This window comes from Hippopotamus amphibius, chromosome 11 (genome assembly GCF_030028045.1).
Source record: "Hippopotamus amphibius kiboko isolate mHipAmp2 chromosome 11, mHipAmp2.hap2, whole genome shotgun sequence".
Classification (NCBI taxonomy): domain Eukaryota; kingdom Metazoa; phylum Chordata; class Mammalia; order Artiodactyla; family Hippopotamidae; genus Hippopotamus; species Hippopotamus amphibius.
Window position 1 is genome coordinate 7,657,814 of NC_080196.1, and position 15,978 is coordinate 7,673,791.

At 41.6% G+C, this 15,978-nt stretch overlaps 1 protein-coding gene across 16 annotated transcripts in view; it reads left to right on the forward strand.

Annotated features, from left to right (window-relative positions):
* LOC130831390 (N-acetyllactosaminide beta-1,6-N-acetylglucosaminyl-transferase-like) overlaps positions 1-13,316 on the forward strand; it is a 135,585-nt gene extending 122,269 nt beyond the window's left edge. For 11 of the 16 annotated variants that reach the window (XM_057699455.1, XM_057699448.1, XM_057699450.1 and 8 more), the window contains 2 exons: positions 5,418-5,510; positions 10,951-13,316. In XM_057699455.1, coding sequence (XP_057555438.1) covers positions 5,418-5,510; positions 10,951-11,141 — 284 coding nt within the window. In that variant the 3' untranslated portion in view covers positions 11,142-13,316. Of the gene's footprint in view, positions 1-5,417; positions 5,511-7,336; positions 7,578-10,950 lie in introns of all 16 variants that reach the window. The other 5 variants (XM_057699461.1, XM_057699459.1, XR_009048048.1 and 2 more) reach the window with 4 other exon arrangements.
* Positions 13,317-15,978: the final 2,662 nt, after the last annotated feature.

Consider the following 15,978-nt stretch of genomic DNA (forward strand, 5'->3'; position numbering starts at 1 on the left):
GTGTGTGTGAGAGAGAGAGTGCGCACGCAAAATTATTTTCCTGTGGATTGCCGTCTAAAGGGTTGAAAACCACTGATCTAATCTATCTCCTTCACTTGAAAAGTGAGTCTGGGGGACATGAAATGATGGCTGAGAATACACAGCTAGTTCTGGGGTGAGAACTTAGTTCCCCAATCCCTAGGCCAGTATGTGTTTCACCAGGGAGTTTAGCCTGAGGTCCATCTCTGGGAGGAAAACAGGAAACAGACATAGCAGATGTTTTCACGGGAGTAAAAGGAGCACCTGGATGTTGGCACGAGTAGTGGGATCGGTAGCTTTGGGGTCTCCATGTATGTTTTTGCCAAAGCCAAACTGAACTACGTACTGAATAGTGGGCACACTGTATAGTTAAGCCATTCAATCTTTTGTGGTATCTCCTCAAAATAATAACCAAGGGGGAAGTTGCTGTATAACAAAGGGAAATCAGCTCGATGATGGATGATGCCTTAGAGGGCCGGGACGAGGAGGGTGGGGGGGAGTCGGGGGAGGGAGGGAGGGAATATGGGGATATGTGTATAAATACAGCTGATTCACTTTGGTGTACCTCAAAAACTGGTACAAGAGTGTAAAGCAATTATATTCCAATAAAAAATATTGAATATAAGCATAAAAAAAAAGAATAATAATAACGAAGGGATACCTACAAAGTATTCAAATAGAGCTGTCGCCAGAATCTTGCTGAGTGTTTTATCTCCTCCCTAAACTAGTCATGGAGGCAGGGCATATGTGGAGAATAGACGATTGGTAGCCACCTAGGCAGTTGCTGTAGGGCAAACTGAAACGGGTTGACCTTGCTAAAAGGGTAGAAGAAATACTTTTCAATACTGAGAAGTAGAAGGTTATTATAACTTTAAGTACAGTGGTCTATTGGGAAGCCAAGGTAGCAACCAGGCCTGTCTGATCCACACACAAGCTAAGCGGTCCTCACCATCAGCACTACAGACTGAGGTGATGTCACATCCCTTGCGAGCCGCACTCATCCATTCCTTTAATGTTGATCAGTATCTCCTGTGGACCAAAGTCAAAGGTACCACAAGACTGGCTCTCCACTCAACACAGCTTTTCCCAGCAACAGGTGGGTGGGCTGATTGTCTTCAAGGAGGTGATCTTGAGGTTCAAATGCATATACAGTTGATCCTTGAACAACACAGAGGTTAGGGGCACAGACTTCTGAAAATCTGAGTATAACTTATAGGTGACCCTCTGTATCTGAGTTTCCTCTGTGTCCGAGTTTCCCCTGATCCGAGGTTCCTCCGTATCCAAGGATCTGCATCCATGAATTCAACCAACCTTCTAGTGTGTAGGACTGTAGTATTTACTGTTGAAAAACATCCACATATGAATGGACCCTCACAGTTCAAACCCGTGTTGTTCAGGGGTCAACCTGTATTCCCCACAGAGGGGACAAGGGTGTAAGTACCAGATTCCTTCATAAGAGCAGAATTTGCGTGAGAATAGGAGAGTGAGAAGCTACCTGGAAACTTTTTTTTTTTTATTTTTTTTTATTTTTTGGGGGGTACACCAAGTTCAATCATCTGTTTTTATACACATGTCCCCGTATTCGCTTCCCTGGAAACTTTTTGAAGGCTGAGGGGAGGACTTGCAGGAGAGGAGGAAATGAAGCGGCGTCCTCAGCAGTGTTGGTGATAGCCCAAGCTTGATCGTGCACAGAAATCCTCTCGGAATCTGGTGAAGATGCTGATTTTGGTGCAAGAGGTCTGGGCGGGGCCTAAGATGCTGCATTTCTAACAAACTTCCAGGTGATGCTGAAGCTCTCAGTCCAAGAACCACATTTCAAAAGCAACGGTCTATGCCCATTCCTGCTGGATATTTCTGTGCCTCACAGGTTCTTTGCAAAACAAAACAAAGTAGAATGCAATGTTGTCTGTGTTTGTCCTTCTCCCTACATCTGCTCTTAGCAGTGTAATTTTTAAAGCACAATCATGAATAATATTTAAACAAACATATTTGAGATTTGTCATCAAAGTATAGAAGTTGAGGTTTGTAATATTATTAGCAGGAGGTTAATAGATGTTATGTGTTTTGTTTGTTTTTGTTTTTCTTTTGGTTTTTTTGGCTGTGCCACACAGCCTGTGGGACCTTAGTTCCCTGACCAGGGATTGAACCTGGACCCTGAGCAGTGAAAGCGCCGAGTCTAACCACTGGACCACTGGGAAACTCCCTGTGTTTATTTTAAAGACAATACTCGTTAATTATAGATGTCATGGTCTTATCTCTAGAATAATGGAATGTGTTTCAGAATAAGTCAGTTTGTGATGATCAATATTAATGAGAATTAAAGAGGAAGAAATATATTTTGTCCTTTTAAAAATGCAATCCTTTAGAGGAGGGTAAGGGACCTTTCATCATGGCAATGTTTTAGTCACGCTTTTCTGCTATAGTTATTTAATCAAAATAGACTTATAAAAATCACATGTCCGCTAATCTTACTGCCATGAGTAAACATACCAGATTATCTCTTTGTTTTCCAAACTGCCCTCTCCCCACCCCCTAACTTAACCAAGACGAATTTTATTCTAAATTCTTTTAAAATGTGTGCTAAGAACAAAATAAAGAAGCTTCTCTTTGGGTATCCTGGCAAGCACTAAAGTAACTTTTAAAGTATTAAATGCAAACTAAAACAATAGGAAGAAATATTGCTTATTTCAAGTGTTTTTCTTGAGTACTCAACATTTATACACAAAGTTTTCAAGTTTAGTAGCAAGGAAAGAAGGATCTTGCCTGACAGCCCTTAGGGGTGAAGACACGCTATTTTCAGAAAAGGCTGTGCAAAATTTAATTTTAGCTGGGGGACCTTAGCACAATACTTGATTTAAATCCTCATGTAATTATTATGTGACATCAGGGCAAAAGAGCAGAGCTTTTTTTCTGTCTGAAAATGTACATTTTCATCAATGTTTTTTTAAAGAGGAAAAAAATTGTGTGCGCCTAAACCAATTAAAATTCTCTAAAAGTATTGGTCTTCTCCAGTTTTTTTCTTATTAAAAATATCCATCGTCTTGGGTAATTTTGTTCTCATCAGTATGTGTATTCGTTTTCTATTTGCCATTGTAACAATTTACCATGGACTTAGCAGCTGAAATGACATACTTGTCTCCTCTTACAGGTCTGTAGGTCAGAAGTCTGACACAGTCTCATCAGACCAAAATCAAGGCGTTGTCTGGGCTACATTCCTCTCTGTAGGGTCTGCACAGCATCCCTCTTCTCACCTTTTCCAGCTTCTAGAAGCCATCCACGTTCCCCAGTCCCTTTCTCCATCTTCTCACCTTGCACCACTCCAACCAGCTCTCCACGTCCCTTTTCCACTGTTAAACCCCTTGTGGTTACATTGGGCCCACCTGGATAATTCAGGAGAATCTCCGTAGGTGAAAGTCAGCTGATGGGCAACCTTAATTCCCCTTTGCCATGTAACATATCATATTCTCGGGTTCCAGGGATTAGGATTCAGACTTCTTTGCGTGTATGTTGGGGGAAGAGGCATTATTCTGCCTACCAGACCTTCTAAGAAAAGACTTGCAATTTGGGTACAGATACCATTTGCACGACGTTCAGATTACATCGCTCGCGGGCGTGAATGGCTAGAGCTCTTACGAAGCAGCCATCCTTTAGTTGCACTTACACTGAGTCCCATATATAGGACTCCTTTTCCTGTAATGGAAATCTTGGGGTATGACTACTCTATGTGATGAAATGAACCCTTCAATCTCTGTGACCGAGCCAAAATGTATTGAGATGGAGAGGGTTATTGGAGACAGCGTAGCACAGTGTTTCTCCAATGGGGCAGTTTTTCTCCCCCAGGGGACATTTGGCAATATCTGAGGATACTTTTGCTTGTCACAATTGGGGGGAAGTGATTACTGGCATTGGGTGGGTGGAGTCCAGAGATGCTGCTAAACATCACTCAATGCACAGGACAGGTTCCACAGCAAACAGCTGTCCAGCTTAAAGTGCCAATAGTGCCAGCGTGGAAAAGCCCTAGCTTAGCAAAATGGCAACCATGCCCTCCTCTCCCCTTTAAAGGCTTTTTACAGGTCAAAGGTGAGTTAGATAATACATTAATTAGATAATGCATCAGCAAGTAAACTCTTGGTCAAAAGAACAACTGCAAGAAATAGAGAAGATGGGTAGATCAGTGCACACAAGTCTAGGAAAAACTCAAAGCCCAAAACCCATTGCTTGGGACTCATCATCTTTATTGGGTGATCAGGAACTGTGTCTTGTTTCTCTCGCTGTCTCTTACTGCCCAGCACAACGCTTGGCAACAACAAATGCTAAACAAGAACTTTAGCATATAAAAAGGATATTGTGTTAAAAGACTGTGTGAGTTCCATGTGCCTGATACTGCAACTTCATATAGGAGTGACGCTGGAATCTCTTTCGCTTATTAGCACTAAGGACATAGAGGGGACTTTTTCCTGAGCTTTCACTTTAAGATAGATGTTATCTGGAAAGTTCTAAAAATTTTTGATATTAGCACTATTTACAATAGCCAAGACATGGAAGATACCTAAATGTCCATCAATGGAGGAATGAATAAAGAAGATGTGGTACATATATATGATGGAATATTACTCAGCCATAAAAAAGAACAAAATAATACCATTTGCAGCAACGTGGATGGACCTAGAGATTATCAAACTAAGTGAAGTAAATCAAAGACAAATATCATATATCACTTGCATATGGAATCCAATAAAAAATTATACAAATGAACTTATTTACAAAACAGAAACAGACTCACAGGTCTCGAAATTAAATTTATGGTTACCAAAGGCAAAACATGGGAGGAAGTGATAAAATAGGAGATTGGGATTGACATATACACACTACTATATGTAAAATAGATAACTGATAAGGACCTACTGTGTATCACAGGGAGCTCTATTCAATATTCTATAATAATCTATATGGGGAAAGAATCTGAAAACAAATGGATATATATGTATGTACAACTGAATCACTTTGCTGTACACCTGAAATTAACACAGCATTGTAAATCAACTATACTCCAATAAAATTTTTTTTTAAAGTAAATTTAATTGAAGGCATTGAGATGAAAAATCTCCAGTGTTTTTATCTGCATTATGATTTCATGCCATGGCATTTCTTGCAGGCTTGGGCACACATTATGAAAAAAGCCAAAAGGTTCTTTTTACTGGTGGCAAGTCTAGGTCCATAACTACCAGCTATTCTTACCACAAGACAAGCCTTTGAGGTTTTGTACAGATGATGAAAAATCTGATGTGAAAGATAATATATTGAGAGAAAATAAGCATGACTTGGAAGCTTAATTGATGAAGTTGACACCTTTCTCTCTTGGTTCTTATTTCTGCTTTTCTTTTTTATCAACATTGCAGGAGTCCCTGGCTCCATGCCAAACGCATCGTGGGCTGGTAACCTCAGAGCTGTGAAGTGGTCTGACATGGAAGATAAACACGGAGGCTGCCACGGTGAGGCATTCATTTCACACTTTGAGGCCACACTGCTTGTTGGTATTGGCATGAAGGTAGTTGTGGAAGACAGGGGTTCACACAGAGAGACCTGCTAGTTCATTTAGACCAGTCTGTGAATTTATTTATTTATTGGCTATGTTGGGTCTTCATTGCTGCACTCAGGCTTTCTCTAGTTGTGGCAAGTGGGGGCTGTTCTTCATTGTAGTGTGCAGACTCCTCAGAGTGGTGGCTTCTCTTGTTGCGGAGCACAGGCTCTAGGTGCACAGGCTTCAGTAGTTGCAGCGCATGGGCTCATTAGCTGTGGTGCATGGGCTTAGTTGCTCCATGGCATGTGGTATCTTCCCGGACCAGAGCTCAAACCCGCGTGCCCTGCATTGGCAGGCCGATTCTTAACCACTGCGCAACCTGGGAAGTCCCAAGTTTGTGAATTATTAAATAGAGTAGCTAAGAGGCTTCAAGACAACAGTCCTTGAAAAGTAAATGTAAGTATCTTAAAGACATTCTCCAGCTTATCATGACCTAGGGAGATGCAGAGGTAGGCAAATTTTAATGGTACTTTCTTCTTGCTAGTTTCTGCCTTCTCCTTATTATTCATTCCTCTTTCTGTTCCTTTGGGTGTGCAGCAGTTAGGAGGAGGAAGTGGTCAGGATAAGTGATGTCATATTCTGACCATGGAGCCCCATTTCTCACATCAGCCTCTGCTCCCCCCACAGACGGGTTTCCATGGGGTTTGGAGGTGTTTGCTACAGCTCTGGCATGATGGCAGATGACAGCAGTAAGAGAGATCTCCCCTCCAAATGGATAAGAACTAGAAAACAAGTAGTTTTCATTTCTACAGAACCTTATCAAGGAGCCTTTTTATTAGTCCTGGTGTATATTCCATTCAAACTCTTGCCTGGTACAGGGGGTGTATGTATTTGTTGCCTGGTGCTAGCATAATGAAGTACATAGACTGAGTGGTTTAAACCACAGAAATTTATTTCCTCATAGTCCTGGAGGCTGGAAGTCCGAGAACAACGTGTCAGCAGGTTTGGTTTCTTCTGAGGCGTCTCTCCTTGGCCTGTAGGCGGTGGTCTTCTCCGTGTCCTCACATGATCTACCCTCTGTGTGTGTCTGTGTTCTAATCTCTTATAAGGACACTAATCCTATTGGATTAGGGCCATCCACATGACCTTATTTTAACTTAATTACCTCTTTAGAGGCCCTACGTCTAACACAGTTATAGTCTGAGGTGCTGGAAGATTAGCACTTTAACATACGAATTGGGGGAATACAGTTCAGCCCATAAGAGCAGGCAATAAATATATATATACAGTGAACGAGTGATTAAGCCAACAGACGAGTGAGTGAGTTGCCCTGTTCTCCTGTGGTAACAAAGTTTGGCCTCCTCCACTCTTCCACCCAGTCTACGGCTTCAGTTATTAGTCCATCTTATCTACACCTGACATTTCAGGTGAAAGCCTCCCAACTGCTGCTTCTCTACAGCTCTCCATTACGCTCAGCCTCTTTCCCGTGTCCGTCTCTCAAGGGTCCATTACAGATGGCAACATCCACATGTCACTGCACAATCTATTCTTAAGCATACTCATATCTTACCTCAATCAGCCCACATTTTCCCCAGAGGACAGCTCATTGCCACCTGCCTGCATTCTCATTGTCCTGCCCTCCTACTGGAAGTAGGAGGATGGAGAGGAGGGTTCTTTACTCTTTGATCTCCTGGGTCTTCCTTAGAAAATGGACCATCTCCATCAGTCAGGGTCTCAATATTGAGGATATGTTGTCTTCTCCACATCCTTCTATAACCCCTGTCCCCTTCCCTCTAGGACCACTGTGGTTATCCTCTGATCTGCTTCTCCACCTCTTCTCCAGCTGTAACACTTGAGGACTTCAACATCCACAACAAGGACCCATGTGATATGATTACTTTGCAGCTCTAGCCTGCCCCCCATCCCCCCAGAAGCTCCTGTCCACTGTGTATCAGCCACACACACACCCCACCCAAGTAGAGCCTTACCTTCAGTCTCCTTGTCATCACCTGTATCCAGGACTATCCCAGTAGAGAAGGTATAGATTAATCAAGTTTGCATTTTTATAGGGACCTTTTCTGATCACATGACAGGTGGGGGCCATGAAAGTAGCCCCTAGTCAGGAACCTACATAGGGTACAAGTTTGAATAGCCCAAGCCCCTCCCAAACAAATGTCTTATTTTTTCTTCTCTTACTACCTGTTATGCCATCTGAAAGCCTTAAAGGATTCATAGCATTAAAATGTCTCCCCAAACCACATAGGGAAAAGAAAATGACAGAGTCCAGAGGAGGTAGAACCAGCAAGTCAGCGATACAATCTGGACCCTTTCCCCTTGGCTGTGAGAAATAGGATTTGTTCTGAATCTGTGAACATACCCACTTTACAAGCCATCTTAGCACTTAGAATCACTGAGTATCTATGGTCTTGAACTTGGAGCTCCAATCTCTGATTACAATCTCTTTGTCACCCTACTAGTTTCCTTCACTAACTTGCATAGTATATATTTTACTGTCTTTCTCTCCAGAACAGAATAGAAGCTCCAGCAGGGCTGGGACTTTTGGCCAGTTTGTTCACTGCTGTATCCCTACATCTAAAATATGTTGCTGTTCTTTTCAATATGTTTGCTTTTTTAAAAATTGGGATTTCCAGAAGTTCAACTTTCCTCCTCCTACTAGTTTCCTTCTGAGGACCTCTTGTCCAGCCTGCGTGCTTTATCAGCTGTTCTCTCTAACATTTTAGATTCGCTTGCGCTTTGACCCTAGGAGGCTGATTCCTACACGTAATCATTACCATTGTCTGCTTTTTGCCATTTGCATTTCCCCAAGCAGAACATTGCTAAACCCACCATCTACCTTGAGCTAGACCCCCTGGCTGCCTGCTTATTCTTTTATTTATGTCATTATTGTCCTAGTACTCTTCCCAATGCACACCTTTTCAGCTTTTCTAGCCACCTTTAAGCTCCCAATTTTATGCTGAAACAGCCTTTCTACTCACAATGTGATCATTTCAACTTTAGGAAGAACTTTGAAGATATTTGATTAAAAATCTCTTTATCAATTCCTTTGTCATGTCATCCCTTTCCGCCATCTTAAGAGCATTTTGGACCCATTTTTTCATTGCTGCTTCCTGTTTCTGTTTTATTTATTTATTTATTTATTTAATTTTTTGGCCACACTGCGTGGTACCCAGGATCTTAGTTCCCCAACCAAGGATAGAACATGCGCCCCCTGCAGTGGAGGCACGGGTCTTAACTGCTGGACCACCAGGGAAGTCCTTTGCTTCCTATTTCAAGACGAAGAGTTACCCATCCTCACTACCAAGGTCACCATCTGGTCTCAGTTGTGAGTGGGTCCCCCTAAATTATCCTGTTGCTCTCTTACATTCTCAGGGTCTCTCTCCCTGTTGTTTCTTTTCCTTCTCTCTGCGGAGCTGTACTTACTGCCTCTACCCTGAAGACCAAGCTGTCTAGGCACCCTCTACTTGATCCAGCCTGGAATCTTCTCTCCTGTTCACTGCCATTTCTTAAGCATGGGTGTGCTGCCCATGTACCAAGTTCTTCTTACCTATCACCCAGTTATTCTTTAATGTCCCCATACCCTGACTTCTTTCTCCAGTGATTTTCTCTGTCTACTGCACTTCCTCTCAGCCACACTGAGTTAATCACCAAGTCCCATCAGTCCTTCTGTGCTCTGCCTCTAATAGCCTTCCGTTCCCACTTAGGGAAAGGGAACTTTGAACAAACTCTCTGGTTTACACAATTACTGTAGTCTCTTGATTGGTGCCTAGTACCATGCAAAGCTCTGCAAAATTAATCTTGCTAAACTCTATTTCATCATTTGATTCTTCTATTCAAAAACCTTGTCCAACACTTTTATAAAAAAAGGGATAAAAAGGCCCAACCCTTTATGAGATAAAAAAAGGCCCAACCCTTTCATTTATTTTAAGTGAGTCAACCATAGTAGTTCTACCATATGCCAAACAAACTCTGGAAAGACTACCAGCTTCCTAAAACTCTTTTGTTTTTAACCTGTTCCCCAACAAACTCTAGTCTAGCAGAAAATTCCCATCTCTACATTTTCCAGATGCATTTTCCCACCTGATGCTTTCCCATCCATCCCCCCAATGCTTCCCAGTTCTGTCCACCCACGAACTCTCCATTCATCCTTCTCTACCCTCTTATGCAGGGGCCAGAGAAGTGAACACAATGGTCTCAAATTCCAGCTCTTCAGGAGCTTAGATTCTCGTCTGGGAGAAAGACAATAAACAAACAAACATGTTTGTTTGTAATAAGTGCCAAAAGGAAACTGAATCAGAGAAGAAGGGAAGGAGGTCAGAGAGCCTCATGAGAAGATGGCCTTGAAGCAGAGACCTGGGTGGTACCTGAGGGAGCCTTGGGGATGCCTGGTGGAAGGGTGTGGTCCAGGGGAGAGAGAGCAAACACAGATGCCTGGGATGCTTGGGACCAGCAAGGAGGCCAGTGTGGCTGATGTGAATGTGGACGGTTGTGTTAAGGGTTATAACTGAATGAGTGAGTGGTGGAGGTGAGTCCAGGTAACGAGGGACCAGACCTGAGGAGTCTTGAATGCTATTGCTAGGATTTTGGCTTTTACTCCAAAAGGAGACAAGAAGCCATAAGAGGGTTTTGCACAGCAGAGACGTCTTCTGCTTACATTTAAAACAATCACCCTCACTGTTGTGCTGAGAATAACACTAACAGGCAAAAATGGAGGCCCTGGAAACCAGTTATTGCAACAGTTCAAACAGGCGGCTTGGACTAGGATGGAGGTAGTGGAGGTGGTGAAAGCGGTCAAATTCTATTAATATTTTGAAGGTTGAGCTGACAGAATTGCTGCCAGGTTGCATGTGGGGTGTGCAAGAAGCAGGGAGAAGTGCTCAGGGCACTGAAGAGTAGACTTGCCATGGATTATCATGGAGAAGACTTGGAGAGGATTAAGGACTTCAGACCTGACCTATGGGTGAGATTTATTACTCACCTAAGAGGAGAGATAAGGTAGGCACTTGGATAGACCAGGTTGGAGCTCAGGGAAGATGCCTGACGAATGCAGCTCATAAAGGCCTCCCATCTGTACACTTCTAGAACTTCTCATCCATGAAATCCAAAGTTTTTAATACAGTACATAAAGAGCCTTGTGATGCCTATTGTGTTATTTTTTTGTATTATTTAGCTCTCATTTTCTTCAAATGCATATTTGTACCTTTATCTCCCCATAGAAAGTTTAGCTTCCTTGTGGGCTGGGCCAGCACAATCCCGTTTCATCACAATCCCATAGCCCTTGACACAGCCCTAGCCATGCAGCTGTCAGGCAGTAACCCTACCATTTTGCAAGCTCACTACCCCTGACTCAAAAACAAGCCTGTTTTGACGGTTTCTTGTTCTCTCTTTTATAGGCCACTACGTCCATGGCATTTGTATCTATGGAAACGGAGACTTAAAGTGGTTGATTAATTCACCAAGCATCTTTGCTAACAAGTTTGAGCTCACTACATACCCCCTCACTGTGGAATGCCTAGAACTGAGGCTTCGAGAAAGAACCCTAAATCAGAGTGAAATTGCACTACAGCCCAGCTGGTATTTTTGATCTACTGCTACTCACGACGAAATGGAAATCACAGCTGGAAAGGAGAGCCTTTCTTTGCTAGAAAAACTTTGCCTGGGTTATATGAACAGTCTCAGGGCCAACGTTATGACTTCAGGACCTGACTACATTATTACATGTTAAAATATCCATTGGACACTGTGAAGTACGCTATCAGGATGGTTGCACAGAGTGATGCTAGCGCTTTGGCCACTGACAGTTCCTTGAGGCTCACCTCTACGTCAGGTTACTGTTCTCAGCGATAAACTAAACTGTCGTCAGATCTTTGCACCTGATCCTCATTGTATACAAATGTTCTAATGGAAAGGAGAATTGTAGATAATACTATTTAGGAAAAAAAAGAATTGGGTTTCTTTGAAGAAGGAATCTTATATAACAGATCTATAGCCACAGATTAATGGAGACCCCCCCTGCTCTTTGTTCAACGGCACGCAGACATAGAAACCGCTTGCTGGGTAACTCACCGATCTCCTTTACAACTTGAGCTCCTAGAACTGAGAACTAGATCTTGTTCCCGAGTTTCAACAGTAGTATTTTCAAGTTTCCTGTGTCTAAAGTTCTGTCAAGAATGGAAAGCCATTCACAGGAGACAGAATTTAAGACAGCAGTCACTGCCTGCTACTTCAGTAAAAGGCCCCTGAGGAGTCCCTTTGTTGAATGTTTGTCAGAATGTGCTCTGATCCCTTTTCCTTCATTTTCCTTCGAGAGCATGGAAAAGTTCTCAACGAATGAAGAACTTCTAGAAGAGAGGTGGTATTGCATGGGTCCAGCTTCAAGCCTCGAATATCTCAGAGTAAACCACTTTCTTTTATTGCCATTATCCTCTACCCCCACCAAAGTGATCTTATCTCCAAAATGGAGATCAAATTCTGTCCTGTGAGCCTCAAAGGGGGTTCCCGGTGTTCTCTGAGTAGCTTTGCACTGCCTGCGGGTCATAGGAGTGCCTGGATTTTTAAAAGCTTTCAATTGTGTGTGAGCTTCCTTGTCACTTATCCTTTGTCGCATTCATCCGTCCAAGTCATTCATCCAGCATCCAGTCAATAAGTATTTCTGTTACACACCAGACACGTGCAGAGATAAGGAGGAGAAGTAAGTCAGAAGCTTTTTCACTCTAAAAAACCTGGCAATAACGTCAATGTTGGAAAGGCTGCTCTAGAGAATCTTACAGAGTGGTTGTATTTTAACACATTCGTGTGTGGGGTTGTAGATTGTGCTGTCAGGCCCAGGATATCAGCAATTACAAAGTGAGGTCTAAATCAGAGATCATTGCCAGGAGAGAAGCGAAGGAGGAGGTGGAAGCCACAGCCGATTGTGTTCTAGACGTTGTGCTCGCTCCTTTACATCTCATGACCTTCAAATCTCACAACACTCTTGTGAAGCTCGCGTGATTACCCCCACTTTGCAGATGAAGTGAGTGAGGCTTAGAGAGATCACTAGTCAGCATTAGGAAACAAGTTCTTTGTCCGAGAATCGGAATTTTCTTACTAGTTTCCTTTGTTCATTCCCTGAGGTGGGACCTTTAGAGAAGGTGGAGTAAAGCCATATTTAGCATCCCAACGGTCTCAGTGTTAATATTGAGAAAACGTCCTGTCACGTCAGAAAAATGTGAAGTCTACTGTTGTTTTCCATCCAGTTCCTTGATATTTATTTATTCTAATGAAAAACGGTAACTACAAATAACGATACGTTCAATCCACGCAATGTTATTTTTTTCTGTAATTGTGACTGTTGAATGTTAATCATATTTAATGAATTGAAATTTAATGACTTCTAGTGACTTTGAAGTAAAGCCTTCTTTTTTCCTGCTTTTGAAAAAGATGGAACTGTATCGGGTGTAAGAGGCAAGGGGTAAGGAACACACCCAGAGCTAAAGGCAGAATCTAAAAGTCACCTTTTTCTCAACTTATTCACGACACCACTTGAGAAGAAGGAATGCTTTACACTGGATCTTTCTCTTGTAGAACAAGAAATCTTTTGGAATAGAAGATGTTTACATGTCCCTTGTTGGTCATTTCTTCTATGTCTTAAGTACTTTAATTTTGGGAGAGTGTAGTGTTTGGACTAGTGGGTTTCTGCTAGCCCATGGAGATGCCTTGAAAACTTTGTTTTCAGTGATGTTCCATGTTGTTTTCTTGGAAATAAATTAATATATTGTTTCCCACCTTTGGGGCTATTGTGTATTTTTATTTGATTGGTATTTGTAGATAATTCTCCTAGCATTTTCTAAAAAATTCAAATAAATACATTCATACATACACACATACCTGTCTAAACATGCCCACCCACTGAAAAATAATTAAGCTTTCCCTTTGTGGAGTGTCGGGGAGAGTAATTGGGAGTGATAGAGGAGAGGATATAATGGAAGATCAGTTTCATTTAAATTGGGTACAACCATTTTAAAATCTGTGGCAGGAAGAAGTTAGCCTTCTAAACTTGCCTCCTTTATTTTTTAAAAATCAACGTACAATTTAGGAAAAAGACATGTTAATATTATCATAATTATTCAATTGTCAAATGCCAACATTTTTGAGCAGCCTTTCAGTGCTAAGTTTGGCTAAACAAATTTTGCCTCTAATAGACACATGGAAAATGATAGAAATACTAAGGAAAATAACTCATTTAAACAACATCTGATGCACCGTTTTTTTTAATACAAAATGTTTTAAAACTAAAGTGAAAAACATTTCAAACTACAAAAATAATAAAAATATATGTTCATAAAAATAGAATACATCGATAAAAATTTTTTTAAATATGATAAGATCAAGTTCATATGTTAAAAAAAATAGAAAGAATAGAGGAGAATAAAAAGAATAAAAAGTGAATTCCTTTCTCCAGAAGTGATCGCTTGTTTGGTGTATATTCTTAAGAGTCTTTTCGATGCGGTGATACACACATATACATTGATGTCCTGTGGCGATGCTGTCCAAAAGAATTTCTGCAATGATGAAAATGTTGTGTATCTACACTGTCCAAGATAGTAACCACTCAAGTTAGCTACTGGGCACTTGAAATGTGGCCAGTGTGACTGAGAAAATGTTACTTATTTTTAGCCACATGTGACTAGAGGCTATTGTAGTACACAGTGCTATAGTTCTACACCAGTTCTATACACATGCTTGTGTATACAGTGGGAATATGCACAAAGACACATGAACTGGCTTTTTTTTTAATGAGTTCATTATATATAGATGTATAACAGAAATTCTATCTTTTTGCAACTTGCTTTTTTGGGCCCTTCGAATATAAACTTTTGCTTTTAGAATAGTCTTAATTTTACAGAAAAATTACAGATAGTACCAAGTTCCCATATACCCCAAACATCTTCCCCGTTTATCAACATATAACATTAGTATGATAACTTTGTCACAGTTAACGAGCCAATATTGATACATTATCACTATTACCTAATATTCATACTTTATTTAGATCTCCTTAATTTTTACCCGATATCCTTTTTTTGTTCCAGGATCCTGTCCAAGTGCCCTATTAGGTTTAGTTCTGTTTCCACAGTCTCTTCCGGGCTGTGACTATTTCTCAGGCTTTTCTTGTTTTTGATGACTTGGACAATCTTGAAGGGTGCTGGTTGGGGATTTTGTAAAGTTCTCCTTCCACATTGGTTTTGACTGATGTTTTTCTCATGGTTAGATTGAATTTGGGGGTTTGGAGGAGGAAGATCACAGAGGTAAAGTGCCATTTTCATCACATGATATGAAGGGTACACACTATCACCATAGCTTATCACAGCTGACGCTGGCCTTGGTCACCTGGCTCAAGCAGTGTTTATCAGGTTTCTCCACTGTAGAGTGACCCTTTTTCCCTTTTGCCATACAGCACTCTTTGGAAGGAAGTCATTATTCCGAGCCCATGTGTAAGGAGTGGAGGAGTTTATTTATTTATTAAAACTATTTATTTATTATTTTTTATGGCAACATCACGGGCATGCGGGATCTTAGTTCCCAGACCAGAGATCAAACCCACATCCCTTGCAGTGGAAGCACGGAGTCTTCACCACTGGACTGCCAAGGAAGTCCCATGCTCTACCTCTTTTAGAGCAGAATATCTGCTTAAATTATTTGGAATTCATCTGAACTGGAGATTTTTTTTTCCCCAATGTATTTGTTTATTGAGTCATTTATTCATATTAATATGGATTCATGGATATTATTTTATACTTTAGGTTATAATTCAATACTATATTTTTTTTTTCTCAGATTGTTCCAGCTTTGGCCATAGGTAGTAGCTCTTTAAGTTGGCTTCTGAGGCCCTCTGACATACCTCCCTCACTGTGGGGTTTTTTTCTTGAACACTTTCTTACGCCCCATTTGCGCATCTCTTGCTGGTCCCTTGTTCAATTTTGAAGATAAATAAGTACAGTAGCCATGGTCTGAGAAGTACATGGTGATCAGAGGCTCAGATCCTTCCATTTGGGACTGGGTCACTTCACCAAGTAAGCTGTCCAGGCTAGCAGAGGTGCTAGTGAAGGATACGGGGAGTCAGAAGGGGAAGAGAAGATGGAGACCCTGGGTATCAGTTACAGCTTCAAGACCAGCTGCAATGGTAGAAGCCGTAGAATCATTCTACTAAACTCCCCTTCATAAGTTTCCCCAAGAAAAGACACTCACCCGATCTTGGAGGAGCTGGTCCCTAAACTTTTCGGGAGAAATTTATCCAAGCTGCTCAAGTGTGGGTGCTGCCCTGACCAAATAGGATGTCCCCAGGACTGCAGTTGTCAGCCTTCTCTGAGAATTACTCTCAGCCTGTGAGACTAGCCTTGCCCAAGGACACATTCCACCTGGTGTCAGCCTGCCCCCAACGC